The sequence below is a fragment of the Silurus meridionalis genome, chromosome 8 (assembly GCF_014805685.1).
Source record: "Silurus meridionalis isolate SWU-2019-XX chromosome 8, ASM1480568v1, whole genome shotgun sequence".
In the NCBI taxonomy this organism is placed as follows: Eukaryota; Metazoa; Chordata; class Actinopteri; order Siluriformes; family Siluridae; genus Silurus; species Silurus meridionalis.
The window spans coordinates 10,313,999-10,337,205 of NC_060891.1; the positions used below are offsets into that span (position 1 = coordinate 10,313,999).

At 37.7% G+C, this 23,207-nt stretch overlaps 2 protein-coding genes across 4 annotated transcripts; one reads left to right on the plus strand and one right to left on the minus strand.

Moving 5' to 3' along the window:
- Positions 1–524: 524 nt before the first annotated feature.
- Positions 525–10,398, minus strand: eef1akmt2 (EEF1A lysine methyltransferase 2). Of its 2 annotated transcripts, XM_046854930.1 has the most exons (7): positions 10,247–10,398; positions 5,113–5,178; positions 4,780–4,894; positions 4,593–4,700; positions 2,950–3,153; positions 1,952–1,965; positions 525–722 (listed from the first exon to the last, which is right to left on the minus strand). In XM_046854930.1, the coding sequence occupies exons 1-7, from the start codon at positions 10,360–10,362 to the stop codon at positions 626–628; spliced, it is 720 nt and encodes a 239-aa protein (XP_046710886.1). In that variant the 5' UTR covers positions 10,363–10,398; the 3' UTR covers positions 525–625. The 2 variants fall into 2 exon arrangements, with proteins under 2 accessions (XP_046710886.1, XP_046710885.1); XM_046854929.1 differs by lacking the exon at positions 1,952–1,965 and having other exon boundaries at positions 2,937–3,153.
- Positions 10,399–11,733: 1,335 nt separating this feature from the next.
- On the plus strand, positions 11,734–22,455 carry abraxas2 (abraxas 2, BRISC complex subunit). Of its 2 annotated transcripts, none has more exons than XM_046856256.1 (9): positions 11,734–11,870; positions 14,203–14,293; positions 16,841–16,877; positions 17,532–17,598; positions 17,780–17,970; positions 18,060–18,182; positions 19,534–19,618; positions 19,895–20,012; positions 20,117–22,455. In XM_046856256.1, exons 1-9 carry the CDS (start codon positions 11,799–11,801, stop codon positions 20,584–20,586), a joined length of 1,254 nt encoding a protein of 417 aa, XP_046712212.1. In that variant the 5' UTR covers positions 11,734–11,798; the 3' UTR covers positions 20,587–22,455. The 2 variants fall into 2 exon arrangements, with proteins under 2 accessions (XP_046712212.1, XP_046712213.1); XM_046856257.1 differs by having other exon boundaries at positions 18,063–18,182.
- Positions 22,456–23,207: the final 752 nt, after the last annotated feature.

The following is a 23,207-nucleotide window of genomic DNA, read 5'->3' on the forward strand; positions in this document are numbered from 1 at the left end:
TGTTTTTGTAGGGCATATTAGAATCAATGATTAAAGTATAAACTTGTGATTTGGATTAAAACCAAAATGCTTTAAAGGGTAGATCCTCCAATGAACTAACAATATGATGTGCATAATTTATTGCTGTGGTTTTTGACCAACACAATGGATGTTTGGGGGAATGGCGGTAAGACGGTCATCTCACTTTAACAAGCAATGCATTATATAATTTAAGTCAATCTAAAATGTCTTTCTTTCATTCTAGTTATACATACTTTTATTTCAGTAACAGCCACAACAGTGGTTTATTCTGCAAGTTGTCATGGCAGTAAGTTGATTAATAGTGCCCTCAGGTGGTAGTGCTTATGTATTACTACTCTACAGGAATCATGGTAATATCTGGCTATATTAAACACTAGTGATATAAAACAATTTATTGTATCAGTAAAGAAAATAATAATTTAAAAAAGGAACATTGCTGCTTCAAATGTAGTATGCATTTGTTTGTCTGGTGAGTGGCTGTAAAACAAAATGAGTACAGAGTATTTAAAGTTTTTTTTTTAATTGTTAGAACAGAAGAAAAGACACTGGGGCATTTACAAATTTACAAATGACTTCCAAAGCCACATTAAAACAAACTTTGATGTTAACTAAGTCTTTTGAAGACCAACGCTGTAACGCTGTTCCCGGTCACACCGCCAAACTGGAAACGTGGAGTTGGCAGCTCTTGGAGCAACTCAAGCCTGTAAGATAAGACACTTCTAGCTGAGAGTGATAGAACACTAACAATTAGTATGAAGTGATACAACATTCAAACAGCCAATAAAATTGAAATCGTAAAGTATTAAGGAGCAAGAACGTGATCCTTAATGCCACAATAAGAATAGTAAATTGTGTATATATATATATATATATATATATATATATATATATATATATATATACAGGGAGTGCAGAATTATTAGGCAAATGAGTATTTTGACCACATCATCCTCGTTATGCATGTTGTCTTACTCCAAGCTGTATAGGCTGGAAAGCCTACTACCAATTAAGCATATTAGGTGATGTGCATCTCTGTAATGAGAAGGGTGTGGTCTAATGACATCAACACCCTATATCAGGTGTGCATAATTATTAGGCAACTTCCTTTCCTTTGGCAAAATGGGTCAAAAGAAGGACTTGACAGGCTCAGAAAAGTCAAAAATAGTGAGATATATTGCAGAGGATGCAGCAGTCTTAAAATAGCCAAGCTTCTGAGCGTGATCATCGAACAATCAAGCGTTTCATTCAAAATAGTCGACAGGGTCGCAAGAAGCGTGTGGAAAAACCAAGGCGCAAAATAACTGCCCGTGAACTGAGAAAAGTCAAGCGTGCAGCTGCCAAGATGCCACTTGCCACCAGTTTGGCCATATTTCAGAGCTGCAACATCACTGGGTGCCCAAAAGCACAAGGTGTGCAATACTCAGAGACATGGCCAAGGTAAGAAAGGCAGAAAGTCGACCACCACTGAACAAGACACACAAGCTGAAACGTCAAGACTGGGCCAAGAAATATCTCAAGACTGATTTTCTAAGGTTTTATGGACTGATGAAATGAGAGTGAGTCTTGATGGGCCAGATGGATGGGCCCGTGGCTGGATTGGTAAAGGGCAGAGAGCTCCAGTCCGACTCAGGCGCCAGCAAGGTGGAGGTGGAGTACTGGTTTGGGCTGGTATCATCAAAGATGAGCTTGTGGGGCCTTTTCGGGTTGAGGATGGAGTCAAGCTGAACTCCCAGTCCTACTGCCAGTTTCTGGAAGACACCTTCTTCAAGCAGTGGTACAGGAAGAAGTCTGCATCCTTCAAGAAAAACATGATTTTCATGCAGGACAATGCTCCATCACACACGTCCAAGTACTCCACAGCGTGGCTGGCAAGAAAGGGTATAAAGAAGAAAATCTAATGATATGGCCTCCTTGTTCACCTGATCTGAACCCCATTGAGAACCTGTGGTCCATCATCAAATGTGCGATTTACAAGGAGGAAAACAGTACACCTCTCTGAACAGTGTCTGGGAGGCTGTGGTTGCTGCTGCACGCAATGTTGATGGTGAACAGATCAAAACACTGACAGAATCCATGGATGGCAGGCTTTTGAGTGTCCTTGCAAAGAAAGGTGGCTATATTGGTCACTGATTTGTTTTGTTTGGTTTTGAATGTCAGAAATGTATATTTGTGAATGTTGAGATGTTATATTGGTTTCACTGGTAAAATAAATAATTGAAATGGGTATGAATTTGTTTTTGTTAAGTTGCCTAATAATTATGCACAGTAATAGTCACCTGCACACACAGATATCCCCTAAAATAGCTAAAACTAAAACTACTTCCAAAAATATTCAGCTTTGATATTAATGAGTTTTTGTGTTCATTGAGAACATGGTTGTTGTTCAAATTAAATCCTCAAATAAAATTAATCCTCAAAAATACAACTTGCCTAATAATTCTGCACTCCTGTGTATATATATATATATATATATATATATATATATATATATATATATATATATATATATATATATATATATAAAAAACATACAGTCAGGTCCATAAATATTGGGACATCGACACAATTCTAACATTTTTGGCTCTATACACCACCACAATGGATTTGAAATGAAACGAACAAGTGGGAGGCACAAATGCAAACTGTTGTAATTCCTACACCGTTCACCTGATTTGGATGTAAATGCCCTCAAATTAAAGCTTACAGTCTGCAGTTGAAGCACAACTTTCCTTTCATTTCAAATCTATTGTGGTGGTGTATAGAGCCAAAAATTGTGTCGATGTCCCAATATTTATGGACCTGACTGTATATAGCTAAATATTAATTTCTGCACTCCCACTGTTGTGATATTGTGTATTATTCTGTTAGAGACATAAAGCTGCAAGCTGATGTTCATATTCATCCATTTCCTGTACCTGGGCTGAAAATCTGCAGCAGCTGTTCTTTAGTCCAGTTACAGGAGGTGATGACGAAATGCCCCTGTGGCTGCAGAGCTGCTCTCAATGAAGACACGTACTGGAGTTTTGCCATTTCTCTGTTTTCAGAGTTCAAGCTGATGGCATCAAAAGTGCCTTTGTCTATACACAAGTCAAACCCTTTCAGCTCTGGGCTAGGGTTCAGAAAATCCTGCTCCTGTAATTATAAAGAGCGAATACATAGCACATTAAATAGCTATTAAAAACCGCAAACGCAAAAATGTTTTTGCCCGAGAATAAAATGCTTTAGATGAAGACTGTTAGTCTACTATACATTGAGTTAACTTAACAAATGATAAATCAAATATAAAAAAAATTAATGTTCCAATTACATTTTTTTTTTGTGATGTGTTTATCTACTTTATGTGACCTTAATTAAAAGCCTATACTTTTCATATGTATAAAAACCTGACAATATTTTGGCGATTTTACACACACACACACACACACACACACACACACACACACACACACACACACACACACACACTTAGACACATGGTTCTCCTAGCCATTTTAGCTTCTTTCCCAAACTCTTACCACAAAGTTGGAGGCACACACACACATTCCTTCACTTCAACTAAGTGACCGAAACCTGTCCAGGCATGGAGACGCCACTGTGCACAGAGCGAGTATCATGAAGATATGGTTAACATAGTCTGGAGTGGAAGATCACGAGTGGTCTGCTGTAGAAGTCTGACCTCAACCCTATTAAACACCTTATGGATGAGTTGGATTGCTGACTGCACCCCAGGCCTTCTCACACTACATCAGTACATACTTTAATAATGGCCTTATTAATATGCATTTTAATATTCAATTATTATTAAATGATTCAGCATTAAATTATTATTAGATTATTAAATATAAACATTTTAAAATTCAATGAAATTATTGAATAAAACATTTTTCCAGAAGAGTGGAGTTTTTTTTTTAACAGCAAATGGGGACTGGATGTATCAAGGTACACATATACTGTATTTTTCGGACTATAAGCCGCTACTTTTTCCACACATTTTGAACCCCGCAGCTTAAACAACGAAGCGGCTTTTCCTTTTAATTTTATAATAATCTCCCCTCTTCTTGGAAGGCTTGAAATGTGGCTGTGGAGAATTTGTGCTCATTCAGCCACAAGAGCATTAGTTAGATCAGAAACTGCTATTGGGTGAGGAGAAATGGGGCTCAGTCAGTGTTCCAATTCATCCCAAAGGTGTTCAGTAGAGTTGAGGTCAGGGGTCTGTGTAGACCACGACAATGATGGCAAATCATACTTCATAAAGCTTTCTTGGTACGCAGGTTAGTTCCAGTGAAGGGAAATTGCTATATTACAGAATGCAAAGACATTCTAAAGAACTTTGTGCTTTTAAAAAATTTTATAAAACCAAAACCCAGATAAATAAAACCAAATATAGAACAATGTCTGAATAATATTATTGATAAAATCAGAGTAGTGTTCAATTGCTGGATAATTTTTATAATTTTTTTAAACATTCTTACTAAGGCCAGGTTAGTAAACCACTAAAAGAGAACAAACTGTTTTCTTGATTTTGGGAGAACAATAAACATCTTGAATGTCAAACAATTAAGATTTCTTACCTGAACTTTAATGTTTGTTAATCCCTCTTCTGCCAGAACTTTTGTTGCAAGCTCAATTGAAGCACTGGAATAATCTATTCCGGTAAGATTCATAAAACCATGTTTGGCCTTAAGAGAAAGAATTGAAAATAATTATAAACTTGAAAATGTTTTGTGCAATTCATTGCATTAGTGTATTCCAACATACCAGCTCAACAAGGAAAACACCGTTTCCAGTGCCAATGTCCAGTATCGCAGCATTTTCGGGTGTATTCTGTTTCTCCAACCACCGGATTACACGGTTCATACTTTCTTCACCAAACCTGAGGACAGAGAAAAAGAAAGGTATTAAGAGTGTGATCAGTGGTAATGAATTAAATTAGTCTATTTTAAACTCTGCACAAAAGGACTCAACTTGCACAGAAAGGTGCAAGTTAGAGAGAGATTATAGGCTACAACAGTCAGAAGCTCAACCCAAGACCAATCCATGAATGTCATCGAAATATCACGTATAGTAGCAAAGGAAAAGGGAAGTCGTTACCATATTTCTCCAACATCCCCGATGTCTTTGTAAGTCTGGAGTTCCCTGCTGTAAGCGTTATCCCAGCTAAGAAAAGGAAAACAATGGTTAGCACTTCAGTCATATGCTGTATTATATTATTATAATTATTATTACTACTGATTATATTGTTAATTCTGTCCTACCCAACAAAGTAAACTGAATCTAATCAAAACCAATTTACTTCACCAACAGATTAGCACTAAGAAATACTGTGTAGGCTAAAAATTCAAACTTGTTCCTGTATCTCATGCCATATCAAAATTACAGACTCCAGGGCCCTCTAGAAGTCGTCCAAAAACGCTGCCATTTTCATGATCTTTGATTGGATGGTCAGAGAGAGCACCAGTCAGAGCTTGCAACCCGTACCGCTCTGTAGCAAACTGCACAAGCTCAAATATATTGGTGGGGATTTAATAGCTGTTTCATTAGGCAATGGCAAAAAAAAAAAAAAAAAAAGGAAAAGAAATTGATTTAGTCAAAGATACACTTAGAAGAGCATTTACAAGATTAACTTTAAAAAAAAAAAAAAATCTGGACATTTTGAAGAAAGGTCAGCCAAGACATTTCAAAACAATTGTTAAGCTTTTGCAAAAACCATTTATTGACATTGCGTAAAACACCCCAGCCTTTCCCAGGAAAACCGCATTGTACAAAAAAATTTTTATAGGTGCAGCCGTGGCATTAGAAGGACATTTGTTGAATTGGGTTATTTGGGTTTCTTGCTTTATTAATTTATCACTGCCTGAGAGACCTGTCTGTGATGCAGTGCTCTGTTATACTGCATTTCTGTAAAATATTGATGATTTCTATAGCCTGTATATATATATATATATATATATATATATATATATATATATATATATATATATATATATACAGGGAGTGCAGAATTATTAGGCAAGTTGTATTTTTGAGGATTAATTTTATTTGAGGATTTAATTTGAACAACAACCATGTTCTCAATGAACACAAAAAACTCATTAATATCAAAGCTGAATATTTTTGGAAGTAGTTTTAGTTTTAGCTATTTTAGGGGATATCTGTGTGTGCAGGTGACTATTACTGTGCATAATTATTAGGCAACAACAAAAACAAATTCATACCCATTTCAATTATTTATTTTTACCAGTGAAACCAATATAACATCTCAACATTCACAAATATACATTTCTGACATTCAAAAACCAAACAAAAACAAATCAGTGACCAATATAGCCACCTTTCTTTGCAAGGACACTCAAAAGCCTGCCATCCATGGATTCTGTCAGTGTTTTGATCTGTTCACCATCAACATTGCGTGCAGCAGCAACCACAGCCTCCCAGACACTGTTCAGAGAGGTGTACTGTTTTCCCTCCTTGTAAATCGCACATTTGATGATGGACCACAGGTTCTCAATGGGGTTCAGATCAGGTGAACAAGGAGGCCATATCATTAGATTTTCTTCTTTTATACCCTTTCTTGCCAGCCACGCTGTGGAGTACTTGGGCGTGTGTGATGGAGCATTGTCCTGCATGAAAATCATGTTTTCTTGAAGGATGCAGACTTCTTCCTGTACCACTGCTTGAAGAAGGTGTCTTCCAGAAACTGGCAGTAGGACTGGGAGTTCAGCTTGACTCCATCCTCAACCCGAAAAGGCCCCACAAGCTCATCTTTGATGATACCAGCCCAAACCAGTACTCCACCTCCACCTTGCTGGCGTCTGAGTCGGACTGGAGCTCTCTGCCCTTTACCAATCCAGCCACGGGCCCATCCATCTGGCCCATCAAGACTCACTCTCATTTCATCAGTCCATAAAACCTTAGAAAAATCAGTCTTGAGATATTTCTTGGCCCAGTCTTGACGTTTCAGCTTGTGTGTCTTGTTCAGTGGTGGTCGACTTTCTGCCTTTCTTACCTTGGCCATGTCTCTGAGTATTGCACACCTTGTGCTTTTGGGCACTCAGTGATGTTGCAGCTCTGAAATATGGCCAAACTGGTGGCAAGTGGCATCTTGGCAGCTGCACGCTTGACTTTTCTCAGTTCACGGGCAGTTATTTTGCGCCTTGGTTTTTCCACACGCTTCTTGCGACCCTGTCGACTATTTTGAATGAAACGCTTGATTGTTCGATGATCACGCTTCAGAAGCTTGGCTATTTTAAGACTGCTGCATCCCTCTGCAATATATCTCACTATTTTTGACTTTTCTGAGCCTGTCAAGTCCTTCTTTTGACCCATTTTGCCAAAGGAAAGGAAGTTGCCTAATAATTATGCACACCTGATATAGGGTGTTGATGTCATTAGACCACACCCCTTCTCATTACAGAGATGCACATCACCTAATATGCTTAATTGGTAGTAGGCTTTCCAGCCTATACAGCTTGGAGTAAGACAACATGCATAACGAGGATGATGTGGTCAAAATACTCATTTGCCTAATAATTCTGCACTCCCTGTATATACAGTACAGACCAAAAGTTTGGACACACCTTCTCATTCAAAGAGTTCACTTTATTTTCATGACTATGAAAATTGTAGATTCACACTGAAGGCATCAAGGGCTATTTGACCAAGAAGGAGAGTGATGGGGTGCTGCGCCAGATGACCTGGCCTCCACAGTCACCGGACCTGAACCCAATCGAGATGGTTTAGGGGTGAGCTGGACCGCAGAGTGAAGGCAAAAGGGCCAACAAGTGCCAAGCATCTCTTGGGGAACTCCTTCAAGACTGTTGGAAGACCATTTCAGGTGACTACCTCTTGAAGCTCATCAAGAGAATGCCAAGAGTGTGCAAAGCAGTAATCAAAGCAAAAGGTGGCTACTTTGAAGAACCTAGAATATGACATTTTTCAGTTAGTGTTAAAATCTGAGTTCCCTCAGGAACGTATTAAGTGGCGAACCACAAAGTTGTTTAGTCTCCGCCTCGGACTCAAGCACAATTTATTATTATTATTAAACTTCAAAACACACAACAGTGACAGGAGTATAAAAAAAGAAACTAGTTTTAGCACAGTGTCACTGTGGCTACTCACTCTGTAACGGTAATAAGATTTGTTTTGCGCATGTTTTTTTTCCACTTTTCCAGCGGCTAACTCTAGCGCAGGGGTCACCAAACATTTTGAAACTGGGAGCTACTTCTTGTATACAGAATAATGTGAAGGGCTACCAGTTTGTTACACACTTCTAAAATAACAAATTTGCTCTATTTACCTTTAATTATGTTATCATTTATAATTAATGATATTAATCTATGTAAAGACACTGATCATGTTAATGATCTCACAATAATTATCAACAATGATTTAACAAAGTAAGAAACAGATAAACATCAATATGCAAAACTTTATTTATATAAATCTCTGCAAGTATTTACATTTTCAAATGATCACTTCTGTACAGATTATCAATTACATAACATACAAACGTAAATTGGAGACCAGCCAGCTCTAATTTAATATGAAACATTTTTTAAAGTTTTTTTTTTTTATTATTGTCACTTTTAAATTCACACTAATGAGGGTGTGATTTAAAAAAAGAATAGCAACAAAATAAATTAGATGCAGCTCACTGGTAAGTGGCGCTATGGTGAGCTATTTTTAGAAAAGGCCCAGGGCGACTCGTGGTCCTTGCGGGCGACCCATGTTGGTGACCCCTGCACTAGCGCTATGGATTCATTAGCATTTAATATACAGCTTCAAGAATATATATTAAAAGGAGAAAATCCTGCCATTTCCACATATAGAGGGAGTCAATAAATGAAAGATGGAAGGACTGAAGACATTTGTTAAAATATGCCAAAATAATTACAACAGTTTTCTTTAGAAAATGAAATATTGAATGTAAAACACACCAAAAGTATTCACTAATCTGCATTAACATGCAAATGAAGTTGAGTAACATCTTAATACATAGGCTTTAATATGATGTATCTAAAACAGCTTCAACTCTTCTGGGAAGGCTTTCCACAAGGTTTAAGAGTGTGTTAATGGGAATTTCTAATTGTTCTTCCAGAAGCACATTTGTGAGGTCAGACACTGATGTTAGACGAGAAGGCCTGGATCGCAGTCTCCGCTCTAATTCATCCCAAAGGTGTTCTATCTGGTTGAGGTCAGGACTCTGTGCAGGCCAGTCAAGTTGTCTTTATGGACCTTGCTTTGTGCACTGGTTCTTGTTGGAACAGGAATGGGTCGTCCCCAAACTGTTTCCACAAAGTTGGGAGCATGAAATTGTCCAAAATGTCTTTGTATGCTGAAGCATGAAGAGTTCCTTTCACTGGAACTAAGGGGACGAGACCAACTCCTGAAAAGCAACCCCACATCATAATCCCTCCACCAAACTTTACACTTGGCCCACTGCACTGCAGTCAGACAAGTACCGTTCTCCTGGCAACCGCCAAACCCAGACTCGTCCATCGGATTGCCGTACAGTGATGCGGCGTGCTTTACACCACTGTATGTGATGTTTTGCATTGCACTTGGTGATCTAAGGCTTGGGTGAAGCTGCTCAACCATGGAAACCCATTCCATGAAGCTCTCTACACACTGTGCTAATCTGAAAGCCACATGAAGTTTGGAGGTCTGTAGCTTTTGATTCTGCAGAAAGATGGTGACCTCTGTGCACTGTGTGTCTGTGTATCCGCTGACCCACTCTGATTTTACAACTTCGTGGCTGAGTTGCTGTCGTTCCCAGTGGCTTCCACTTTGTTATAATACCACTTAGAGGTGACTGTGGAATATTTAATAGCGAGGAAATTTCACAACTGGACTTATTGCACAAGTGGCATCTGATCACAGTAGCACACTGTAATTCACTGAGCTCCTGAGAGCGATCCTTTCGTTCACAAATGTTTGTAGAATCGGTCTGCATGCCCACGTGCTTGATTTTATACACCAGTAACCATGGAAGTGATTGGAACACCTGAATTCAACGATTTGTATGGGTGAGTGAATACAGTGTATATTAGGGGTGTAACGGTACACAAAATTCACGGTTCGGTACGTAACTCGGTTTAAATTCTATTATTTATATATATCACGTGACATCTCACTATATTCAGAGGAATCAACCAAGACGGAATTGACGGGTATAATGTATAAACCCCCTAAAAGTAGGAGCTAAAAAGTATATAAACATGCTCACTATTCTTTTGTGCCGAGCTTTGATGGAACGAAATCCTCCTCAGATCCGGAGCATGATCCTAAAGAGCTCTCTGAAGCCATGCCTGAAGCTTCAAACATATTCAAAACTAATTTCATAATAAAAGTAGCGCCAATACGTCATATCCGGTCCTCCTATCGCGGACATGCGAATTTTCTTCAGCAGGAAGCATGGGTAGAGATGATATTTTCATAAAGACAACAATCAGCATGGAGCTTTATTTCTTCTTCTTTATTTTTTCCCCGTTTGCAAGGTTATAAATAAATAAATAAATAAATATATATATATATATATATATATATATATATATATATATATATATATATATATATATATATATATATATATATATATATATATATATACACACACACACACACACACACACACCACACACAATATATTGTTAAGTTTATTATGGAAACATTCAAATAAAATAATAAATTTGTTTTACCAAAAATATATAAAATAATCCTAGAAAAAAAAAGTCTTTAAATATCTCATTCAAAATATCTAAATATCTCATTCAATTAAAGGTCTCCTATTCTAGGAACACTAGGCATGAGGTGGAAATACACTCTTTATAGGGACCCCCGCCTGCACCCAGCACGCACACACACACACACACACACACACACAGAGTAGTCTATTTAGCATAGTCAGTTCTACTACCGCCCTGATTTTAGGAGCTGTACGTCATCAGCAACACTATCATCTCTTTCATCATGCTACCCAACTATGAACTATTAAGTGAAATGAAAAAGCATATCATATGAATAGAAATTCAATGCTACGGATTTAGGCCTAACTGTCTTGCACATTTTTTTTTTAATTCATAAACTAATGCCCAAAATCAATGCTATCTGAGACTCAAAAAGGCAATAAATTAAGCAGTTCCAGTTCAAAATGTCTGTGATAGGTGACATTTCGGTGTCACCCAGTTGGGGACAGGTTCCATTCTGAGTCTGGTTCTTCTCAAAGTTTCTTCCTTAGGAGTTGTTCTTTGCCACTGTCCAAATTGGTTTGCTCATTAGAGATATACTGACAAAATAATATTGTATAAATAAACGGCTATATGGACTGATTTATACATTTCAAATGTATATTCATAATCTATTTATTTCCGTACAGCTGATTTGGGACAATGTCCATTGTTCAAAATGATATACAAATAAAATGTAATTGAATTTAGTTGAATTGAGTATGTGGTGTAACACTAAGATGGGATAATTCATAAGTTATACTGTTACATAAAATGACCTGCATGCACTTAACATCACTTAGCCCACACAAATCTAAAAACAAATCACAGCACTTAAAAAACAATTAGTTACAGTTGACAGTGAATGTATTGGTATTTGGTCATATCATTTCATGTCAGTTGGCATGAATTGAAAAATACAGTAAAATCAAAACAAAACTAGCCCTGGATTATCCACGGCGTTTGCGGTCAGGGACGCAATGACGTCATCCCGGAGCATCTGTGAGGAACGCGTGCGCAAGGCATTGTGGGAGAGGCGGGTATGTTTCCGTCATGGCGGCGTCGATTTCGGGTTACACTTTTAGTTCTGTGTGTTATCACAGCGCCAACAGCAACTCTGACCATGTGAGTACACGGCGTGTATTAGCGCAAAAAATAACCTTGGACGCATCACGGCTGAGTGAAATGAAGGAGAGGCATGAAGAGGTTATCGGGATAAGAGCGGTCTTACTGGTGTTGGCACATAACGCTAGCTAGCTAGCGAGCTAACTCTCCCGCTGTTGCTTAAGATAGGCGATGACAGCAGGCTAGCGGCTAGTAGCAGCTTGTACTATCTCCTGTTTTTGGCATTACCTTTCATACTTTTTACAGTCATACGTGTTATTTAAATCATTATCCAACAAACCTAAAATATATGTCACGTGCAATGCTAATTCAATAACCCATATCTCTACCTTTAAAGGTTTCACTTGATTGGCTAGCAAACTTTCAAATACAGTATCATGAAGGTTCATTTAATAAGACTTGTTGAAGGGTAAATATGGCTTGTTTCCTCTTTCTGAGGGGTAGACATTTACTCTATTCTTATGCCAATGCACTGTTCTTGTTTTATACGCTTTCATAAGTTTGTATAAACGCACAAGGAAGTTTAACTCCTTTTCTTACGTCACCTTTTTTTCTTACGTCACCTAAAGAACATGACTATGTGATATGTTTTCCTCATGCCATCCAATTCAAACCAGATAATCTTTCCTGTCTCAGTAGGCATAAGCACACACCTGGGAGCAAGGTTTTAAGATTTTCCGCTCTATGATTAAGGCATAATATTGTGAAGGTTCGTAGTGAAAGAAATTCAAGTCTTCCGAGTTTACACCTATCTGGACTGGGAATTCCCGGCCTGGCAAATTTCTCTTCTCTGAAACCAATCCTTAAAGATCTGTGATTCTTCACAATGCGTAGAGAATTCATTCATCTCAAAACGAATGAGCAAAACCTCCAAAGAACTTGTTAGTGGTCCATTTTATACAGTGTTGCTTCCGATGTTATGTCTTGAGTGGTTTCTTGTTGCGAATGTAATGTTGGATAATGTTGCCGAAGCTAGAAGTGGGTGTCGTGTGAAGTCTCGTTGAGTAAATAGTGAATTGAGAAAATGTGGTGTGGCAGGAAGTGTAACACGCAAAAAAAAAAAAAAAATGCAGCAGAGCAAGATTTGATGTGGTGAAGTCAGCCATTTTTCAAGTTAGCTCTGTTTCTAGTCCTGAAGAACCCGAGTGACAAAGTAGCTCTGATCTTGAAGCCTTTATTGTGGTTAACCTGTATGTTAGTGCTGTGCAATGCGGCAGATTGTTGTTGTTTTTTGTTTTCCAAATAGCAAATGGGGGTCGGTTTTAGACGCACACATCCTGGTATGTGTTTTTGTCACGCTAATTAGGGAGGAAATTAGTCTGGTATTCCTGTGACATATTGAAAATGATTTGTAATAATGAAACCTGCAGTGTGTTGCTATAGAGTTACATATTCGAAGTAACGTTCCGATGTCCATGGTTGCATTTCAATTCACATTTCTAAAATGCATACTTGTATCATACTATATAAAAGAGAAATGGAACCAAAGTTGGAACCAAATGGAACCAAAGTTGTCCTGCCAAACAATAATCTACAGGGTGTACAAAGTCTTTATTTTTATTTTTTTCTTTCACATGAAAAATGCATTAACATTTAATAAGAGAAATAATCATGCTTCTTTGCACTCCCACTGCTCCCAAATCCTTTCAGACATCATGTATATTCGCAAACTGATCATTGTGTTTTGCAAAATGAAATTGAACAGAAAGGCATTCCAGCTCTGCATTTTCACATTTACTTTCCAGATAACCTGCAAGGAAAAGCATTGCCATTATTCTCATTCAGTTCATAGGATTTTTACGTTGGTAAGAAAACCAGCTTCAAGGTAATGCTCTTGCAATGATGCAAGTTGTACAGGAAAGCCGAAAATAGTAATTTACCGTCAGAGCTGTCACAAGGGATTTGACACAAGTATTCTGAACTCATAAAGAATTTCTCTGTGCAGATTGACACAAAACAACCCAAGGCATTAGACAGTTTGGCCTTGGCTCCTGACAGGCAGGCATTTAGCTGCCTTACTTCCTTTCAGCTATGCTTAAACACAGACCTGCAGTAATAGCTCCCTGTGGTGGAAAAAGAAAAAAATAGCATTTAACATGTCGAAGTGCTAAACGCAGTTTAAACCGCACGAGAATCATCCTTATGGTTTAAGTTGTCCTGCCAAGTCGAATTGAAAAAGTTGTAATAGGTAATGGTGAATTCATTTTGATTGATGTTATTCAGATTACATTTTTTCTTCAAGATGCAGCCAACCAGACTCCTTAGACATTGTGATATGATTATAATTATATTATCATTTTGCCTTCATCTTTATGTCCTTATTTTTTTGCAGGAGGGATTCCTGTTGGGAGAAGTGAGGCAAGAGGAGACTTTAAGCATAAGTGACTCTCAGATTAGTGCGTCTGAGTTCCTGCACATAGTAGGTAAATCAACGCCCCTTTTTTATTTTTTTTTTTGAGTAAAAATGACTGGATCCAGATACACATCTTTTTGTTGTATTATAACTGTTTAAGATTTTTTATTTTTTTTTCGAGCTACATTCACTTGACGAGGGGGTGGGGGGTTAGTTGGGTTATTTTGTATTTTATTTTTATTTTTTGCTCGACTCTGATTGGTTGTTTGTCGGCATTTTTGTGAGTGACCTGTCACTTGCATAACATTTTCAGCTTAAAACATAAACACCAAAAGGTCCTAAACCCAAGTCCATCTTTGCAGTAACAAAAAAAAATTACACTTTGCTCTGGTTTTTGCTCGTGGGGAGGTTATGAAGGTGAAAATGGCTGAGCTTTTACAGTTTGTTGTTGCAGTTTTTACTGCAGGGAGGGTGTGGAGAGGAGCCAGCAGTGATACCAAGATATGTGAATGCACAATAAGTGCAGTGTTTAAATAAGTAAAATAAAACACAACACAAATCCTAGGCACTACAGAATCTCCTCAGCAGGTCGCAAAAGTTGGTCATGTAGACAAGTAGTGGGTCAAAGATTTGTTCTTGTTCTCCATTAAACTGTCAAACATTTATTTTTACAACTTCACAGAACTGGGTGTGTATATTTGTAGAGACACAGACTGTTCAGCGACTTAAAGTCGAGATTAAATCAGCCTGATAAACACACACACACAGCAGTTTGTTACAGTATTTTCCCTCAGCAAGGCCTTTGAACTGAAATATAACACTAACTAAACATTTTTTTCCTTACAATAAAGACACAACAAAGAAAGCACAGTCCTGTTTGAAAAAGCGATTACAGAACAAAAGCATGAAAGCATCTGAGCTTAAGCATAAGAACATCCATGTCAAAACTTTTAATTAATTTAATGCATATCATTAAATACTCTTAAAATGTGTCTTACTTAGGCAAGCCTTCATATGCGCTACAATTACATCAGCGAGCTGTCCTGAGGCAGGGCTTTCAGAGAACCAGTGCTTTAGACCACAGAAATGTTGTGCAAACTCAATTAGGGGGGAAAAAGGGCTTTTATTATTTTTTTGTGATATCTCTGACAAGATAATATCTGATTCAAATTTTGAAAAACATGCGCTATATAGTCAAAGGCATGTGGATACCTGACTGTTATACACAGTTTCTCCCTGAACATTTGTATTGTATTGTATGCTGTAGCGTCATGGTTTTATTAGAACTAAGAGGCTCAAACATGTTTCAGCAGGTGCACAAAGCGAGGTCTTTGACGGCATGGTTTGCCAGGGTAATTAATGAAAACAAATCACACTTCAAAATCTAGTGGCAAGCCTTCCCAGATGAGTGGAGGTTATTAAAAACAGATAAAGGGAGCAAAATCTGGAATAGGACTAGGGCTGCACGATTAATCGAAAAATGAATCACGATCTCGATTCATACATACATTCGATCTTCTTTTTAAATGACGGCGATTCACGTGCATATATAGTATTTCCCTGTATTCAGATGCTGCATTCACGTGTTCACGTATTTACTTACAACAATCTAAGATGCTATATCAGTCAAACTTACTCACACTGTGTAAAACCAAACCCTATTTATTCACCAATCAGACCCGATCGTTTCTCTCCTCCCTCGTCCTTATTTGCGGCGTTCTGCTGTCACTCACGTGACGTGTATCAAAGCGGCAGACCCGAGTACATTGGTGGATTTAGAGCGGTAACATTGGTTTCATTCAAAAGAGAGGAAAAAATGAGCGCCAGTTCGGAAATTCCTGGTGGCGACGATGCAGCAACATTGGTAACGAAAAAAGGAGCACATTGCACCGTGTGGAATTTTTTCGGGTTTAAACCTGACGATGATGCGCAACGAGTCGTAATCTGTAAGCAGTGCTTTGGCATTGTGGCAGCCCCGCAAGGTAACACCACCAATCTCTACAACCACCTCAGACGTCACCACAAAATACAGTACGAGTTAGCCATGAAAGACAAGGGAGCCACACCAAAAAATACCAGCCGCCAGACCACACAAACTTCAATAACTCAGACATTACACGGTGCATCCCCATACCCCTCAAGTTCCCAGCGGCACAAAGACATAACAAACGCCATCACTTATCACCTAGCTAAAGACATGGCTCCTATAAACACTGTTGAAAACGAGGGATTTAAGGCAATAGCAACTATTTTTTATCCAGTGTCGCATGACAGTCGAGAAAGAACTGCAAAATGCAAATTACTACTACTTTTATTAAACTTGAATATCCTGTGTAGCACTGTTTTTACTTGAGTGCAATAAATGTTTTGGTTGAAAACATGAGAATCGTGTGAGAGAATCGTGATCTCAATTCCCATGGAGAAAAATTGTGATTCACATTTTAGCAAGAATCGTGCAGCCCTAAATAGGACATGGGTGGGATGAACCCTAAAGCCCTTTTGAATACATTCTTGTTGGTTTCTAAGTATTGTGTGTACACTCTGTTCATAATGGATGGAATGAATCCTTGTTTTACATGATTATATCAAATCAAATTTTTTTTCCCTTGCATTTCAGAGGTCCATAATCATGAACCATGTGCACAGCTGTTTAGGTAAGCTTTAAATCTATAATATGTAGTTAATATTTGCTTTTAATCATTGTGTGTATATATAAAGGAAATATCTGAACGTAAGACAGTCAATGCAATTACTTTTTTTTAGCATGCTCTGAGATGCATGAACTTGCTGAGCAGACCCTGCTGGACCTTAGGAATGGGTCTAAGTGACTGTGAATGAAAGATCAACTATAGAGCTTCAGTTTCTAAGAATGCTTAACTAATTTCAACTGCAACGATGACTAAAGTGGCATTGTTTTTTTTTTATTGTTTTTTTTATTTCATCAATTGATACAGTTTCTGACCATCCTAAAAATGTGATGATTTGTTTCTTATAAATAAATTAACGCGGAGCACAACTTTTAGTGTCTTAGTAAAGTTGCAGGTGAGAACATGCCATCTAGCTTTGCAACACAGAGTTCAATCCATAAAGGTCATTATAATATAGTATATAATATTATATGTATAATATAATAATATAATATATATATTTCTTCCCCCCCCCAAGTTGAAATTCAAATGCCCCTTGTAATGTCTGTGTGATTTGACTGTATTGATATCTGCATTGTTGGAGTTTAGAAGTCTAAAGCACATTGTACGTTCTCTGTCGTTGGAGTTTGGTGCAAACGCATACCCTTCTGTATGTTTCAGCTTTTATGACTACGCAGGTAAAGTCAATGAAGAAAATCTCAACAGAATCCTCAAAGACAGAAGAAAAGTAAGCTGTGCTGATGAGCGAAAGTTCTGTTTTTGACTCGGTGTACTGAAGTTTAAATACATTTCACTGTGTCTAGATAATTGTGTAAGAGGCCTCTTCATTTTAATGCCAGGTGTTCTCACCGATGCAATTTGTGTTTTTTCTGGATACTTAGTTGTGACCTTTCATATTTGCCCCACAGAATGTTATTGGCTGGTACCGGTTCCGCAGGAACACACAGCAGCAAATGTCGTTCAGGGAACAGGTGATCCATAAACAGCTCACGCACATACTGGGCATCCCAGATCTCGTCTTCCTTCTCTTCAGCTTCATCTCGACAGCCAACAGTTCAACCCACGCACTAGAATACGTTCTCTTCAGGCCCAACAAAAGGTAAGGCCGCAATCCACACTTCTTTGTCTTCATCCACTACATACTAACTTTTTAGTTTTCTGATAGTTTCTAAATGGTTTTCTTCCCAGCAGGTATAATCAGAGGATATCTTTGAGCATCCCAAACCTGGGCAACACCAGTCAGCAGGAGTATAAAGTGTCTTCTGTCCCCAACACCTCAAAGAACTATGCCAGTGTTATTAAAGAACATGGGTGAGTGTGTCTGCTGCTTGTGTCAGTATTAAGTGCACAGAAAAATAGGTCATAGTTCAACTGTTCATCCAGTGTTGTAAGACTATCATACAAGACACAGATCAAATTCACCCAGTGATAACATTTGTTCACTTTAATGAAAGAGTGATTACATGATATGAAATAGGGATTTGCTTTAAATTTCAATTTTACATATGGGTGTAATGGTACAGAAAGTTTAAATTTTGGTACAGTTAGTTGGAAGAAATGCAAAACATAAAATTGCTTGGGTATTTTTTGTTTGTTTAATTAATTATTATTTAACATTTGTGAACATCATAGGTTTACATTTTTAAAGCAGTTTCTAACAAAATGCCTGCTTGGTTTTAAAATATATAAACTAATATTTTATAATATTTGTAAAAATAAAATCTATAAAGATCAAATAGAATAAATCAAAGTAATGCAATAAAATATATTAAATTGAGTAATCAATTAAATTGGCACAAATTAAATTGATTAAATACAATTAATGGAAATGGAAAATTTTTATTAAATGGTTTACATTGGTTATACCCCATTTGGTTATTACAGATATGTATATAAGTGTGTGTATTTAACATTTAATATAATTTTTTTTTTTTTTACTTAACTGTTCTACTTATTTTAGCATATATCAACAAATGTCTTCATTCCTTCCATCCTTTATTCATTCACTCCCTTAGTATGCAGAATTGTTAGGATTTTCTCCTTTTCTTCAATTCTTTTCTCACCAATGTCATGTAACATTACAAATTACAAAAGTCTTGGCATGATGGCAGGACAAAAGCAAAATACACAGGGCTGGAAATGACACTGCTGTGACAGTTAAAGTCTTCAGAATAACTGTGGCAGGTTCTCCATATATAATAAAATTATTTCATCTCCTTATGAAAAATGCACGAGTTACAACCGAAACTGCTTGTGATTTTTGTTGTTGTTTACATAAGCAAGTAGTTGTTGCACAAAATATTGACTTTGTTATGTTCATAAGATTTACTGTACACCTAAGACTTTTGACACAATAATCCACCTATATTATCAATCGGCTCACAAGCGCTAACAACTCACTATAAATAATCTAAAGGAATCTGCTGTCTTATTCAACAAGCTACCACAGAAGTAGTCATTTGTATTATATAGAAATTTGTGACCATTTCACTTACAGATTAGTAAGTAGATGACTAAGCTTTTCACTGAACCAGTAGTTTCCCTTCAGGATCATGTCCCACCAGGACTGCTCATAATCGCCTTCACTTGATGTGACAGCAGCTTTGGTAGCCCTAGAAAGCATGTGCTTAATTTTCTGTTCTTCATGTAAATGCATTTTTAGAGCGGAGTTCTTTGACAAGGATGGAGTGATGAAAGATATTCGAGCAATTTTCCAGGTGTACAGTGCCCTTCAGGAGAAAGTCCAAGTAAGATTTTGATCATAATGATAAAGTTAAAATCATTGTTTAACTTGGATTTATTATATTGAGACTACCTTGGCTTATTATTTACACTGTCATTTTCCCCTATGGGCATGTTTGTTTGCATATTGATATTTTTCGTGTCCCTTTTATTCCTTTTAAGAATAAAAAGAAATTATTCCTTTTAGTCCTTTTTATTTATTCCTGCTGGTTTGTAGGCTGTTGAATGGTGTAATTCTGCGACGGGGCTGTAACACTGCTCCGTCCTGTCTCTGTTACTAGGCTGTTTGTGTGGAGGTGGATCAAAGCGAACGAGTGAAGGAGAAAATCCAGGAGGAAGTTAAAAAGCTGAAAGAGGAGATTGCCCTCAGAAAACGTAGAACCACTGCAGAGGAGAGGAGTATGTGCTTTTGCAGTCAAAATTGGTTTGCAACAGCTTCAGTTAATGTATTGTTACTTATTAATAAAGTATCCCATAATTGTTTGTGTTCCTTGCTTTCTTAGGAAACCAAGAGTCTCAGAATTCTGACACCCACTTGTTGCAGGACGACTCGGTTCTGTCTGATTCCTCCCCTCCTTTGCTGTCACGAGTGGCTCTCCAAAGCCCTCCTCTGGAGCCGAGCTTGGATTGGCACACAAACTCAGAGCCTGCAGCACTTTACACCAACGAGCTGGCACCCGACCCACCTAGTGCCATCCTCCTGCCCCGGCCCCAGGCCGTGGGCTCGCCTGGACATCCCTCACCTAGTCCAGGCATGGGCAACGGAGACGGCTCCAGCTCCGACTCTTTAAACCGACACACCATTGGTCAGGAAGACCACGATGACGAAGTTGATGATGAAGATGAGGACAGTAGCGAATATGAGAACTTAGTTAGTGAGCAGTTTCAATCTTCTCATTTGACTGAATCTTTAGGACGACCGGCCACACTCTGGCCTGATGGAGATGCTCATAGCTCTAGTGGCTCATCCTGATCCATCACCCAAATCAGGGGAGAGATGGACAAATGGACAGAGCTAGGCATTATGGGAAAAGAGAGAAGAGAGGGGGATGAGAAAGAATGGCAGGTGACCACTGTATTTTGCTGCAGGACGGCAGCAGGGGAAAATCCCTTATTTACATCTGCCATTTTGACCAAGTGAACTGGTCATTCTTTTTTCTTCTCTCTCTCTCCTTCCCTCCCTTTCTCTCTCTCTCTCTCTTCGTTTCTCTCTCTTTCTCATCTCCTCAGCTCTCTCTGACAGGAGTGGCATCATCCCACTTATCAATTACTTATAAGCACTGCTACCAACCTAGTATATGCGATTATTAGCATTTACTTCTTGGACTATTTTTGACCTTCTTTTAAATCCACATTTAACTAGAAAAAGCAAAGGGAACGATGTCTTCGACAACGATGCCTTTAAACTCATCTTTGTGAGTTCGCTTGGCACCGTCAACTTTATTTCAGTTTGACTCTCACTTATTTTATTCCCAAATCATAAAAACTGAATTAAATAATTAAATAATTTCTTTATGGAATCTACCAAAAAAAAAAAAAAGGATACTTTGGCCATTTATATATTTTTTTTAAGGGGTGCTTATATTACTTACAAATCCAAATTAATAATACCATTTGATTTAAATGGCAAAAGTCTCCCTAAATGAACAGATATTGTGTTCATCTGCACTTTTCATTGTACTTTATAAGAATCCAATTAGTCATATGGTTGGAGTAAACGTCTCTCTTCCATGCCACTAAACTCCAGCTTGTTGTGTGTTAAACTGCAGAGGGCAGAAAAAGTAAGCCTTCCCAAACCTTTTAATCTCAGGATTCTTTTACAGCAGCTTGTATAAAATCCATCCCACGTCCTGCCCTCAAAGCTTTGGTACAATCTTAAAAACTGGATTTGTCAAAGCATTGGAGTGGTACATCGATCAAGCTCACCTTTCTCTTATAAATTGAACCTCTAAAGGTGAATGTGAAAGGGTTAATAGTCAGTTATAAGAACGCTGACCTCCACTCAGATTTACTTCTTTACCATGCAACAGATGCCACATCGACATGTGCATTTTGGAGGTGGAAACATGCTTTTTTTTTTATATTATTTTGCAAAGTTTATCTTTAAGCTTTTGATTTGCTTTGCCTCACTTGATCTGACAGGAAAGTGTGCTGTCTTAAAAGTGCATTCATTCCACACTTAAGGAATATCACTTAGATTTCTCTAAAGTCTCTGTATAATAAGGACTTGCCTATAAAGTGAATTCTGTATGGAGTCTACAATTAACAAATGACATCTTAAAATGTTTAGTTGCTCTATAGTTATTAACGGCCATGTCATCGGTTCCTTGTCCTTCAGACATTTTAACATCAGGTGAAATGGGAGTCGCTCCCCTTTCATCTCTTCCAGTGTTAAGCAGATCAAAGGCACATGACTGGTTTTAATTCTACAAATTTGCATTTAATCGATATATTTGAATAGAAGTTTCTTTGTTTGGTCTTTTGTGTATTCATGCAACGACCATAAGCATTCAACATGCAGTCTGGTTGTGGTACATGTTTTAGACAAGAAGGTCAAACCCAGTAACGATTAATAAAGATGCGGTTATAATGTTAATAGAAATCTGTTTAAATCATGACTGACATCGGGAGATGCAGCACTGTATTATTATAACTAGCAATATTGTATTTGCGTAAAAAAAAAAATGAAAGCCAGAAACCTACATTATTATACAGAATATAATATATAAGGCTTGTATATGTTTTTTTTTTTTTTTTTTTTTTTTGTATACAAGTCTTATACATAGTCAGAGCTGTGAAGAATGTTCCAGAATAATAAAACCATTATAAACACACAAACGAGCTTTAGGTTTCACCTTTTATGCTTCTTTGAAATGTGTTTAAAGGCTAGTGGTACTTGTAAACTGATCGTCTCAGCTAAGTGTCTTAATGTCATTTAACGTAATACTTCAGCTTTTCGAGTTAAAGGAAACATCCTTCACTAAAGGAACATTGACAATGATATAGACTAAAAAAGAAAATGTTTTTTAAATAATCAACTTGTGTGTATATGTACTTTGCTTATCTGTGAAGATCTCTGACTTTTACATCCATAGTATCACGAATACATAGGTGTGTTATAAACTTGCAGTGGTCAAATTGATCCAATCTGTAGCCTTTGTTGCAGACGTGATTATTGGCATGTTCTCATTATGGTCACATGACCATGTACAGCTCGTCCCTAACTTACGGTGGAGATGCATTGCGATCAATCATAATATCGGCCATATCGTAAGTCGAGACATGGCCTTGCCTATACAGGAGTCTTAAGAGTATGGTGATCAGTATGGGGTAGTGTACTGTAATATAATAGTTTAACAAATGACGGTACACAATTTAGCAAAACGTTTTACATTAACGCAGTGTATAAACTACAATATATTTGTACGTTGCTGCCGGTGCGTGGACGAGCGCTGGTTCACTAGTGGAAGGTACAAAAGCAAACCTTTGGCCCTTGATTGGTTCGGATGAAAACCTGCACCCACACCGGCCCTTTGTAGAAAAAAATTGGATACCCCTGGCATATACGCTGCTACATTTTCCTGCTGCGTGAAA

Excerpts from the sequence above, each read along its gene's own strand:
- abraxas2 (XM_046856256.1), top strand. The coding sequence starts at position 11,799 with ATGGCGGCGTCGATTTCGGGTTACACTTTTAGTTCTGTGTGTTATCAC. Across the intron at positions 14,294-16,840 it reads TGAGTTCCTGCACATAGTAG|AGGTCCATAATCATGAACCA; the intron begins GTAAATCAACGC and ends CTTGCATTTCAG. Across the intron at positions 17,971-18,059 it reads CTCTTCAGGCCCAACAAAAG|CAGGTATAATCAGAGGATAT; the intron begins GTAAGGCCGCAA and ends TTTTCTTCCCAG.
- eef1akmt2 (XM_046854930.1), bottom strand. The coding sequence starts at position 10,362 with ATGAAATTAGTTTTGAATATGTTTGAAGCTTCAGGCATGGCTTCAGAG. Across the intron at positions 4,701-4,779 it reads GTGTTTTCCTTGTTGAGCTG|GCCAAACATGGTTTTATGAA; the intron begins GTATGTTGGAAT and ends CTTTCTCTTAAG. Across the intron at positions 3,154-4,592 it reads TAACAAACATTAAAGTTCAG|GAGCAGGATTTTCTGAACCC; the intron begins GTAAGAAATCTT and ends TTATAATTACAG.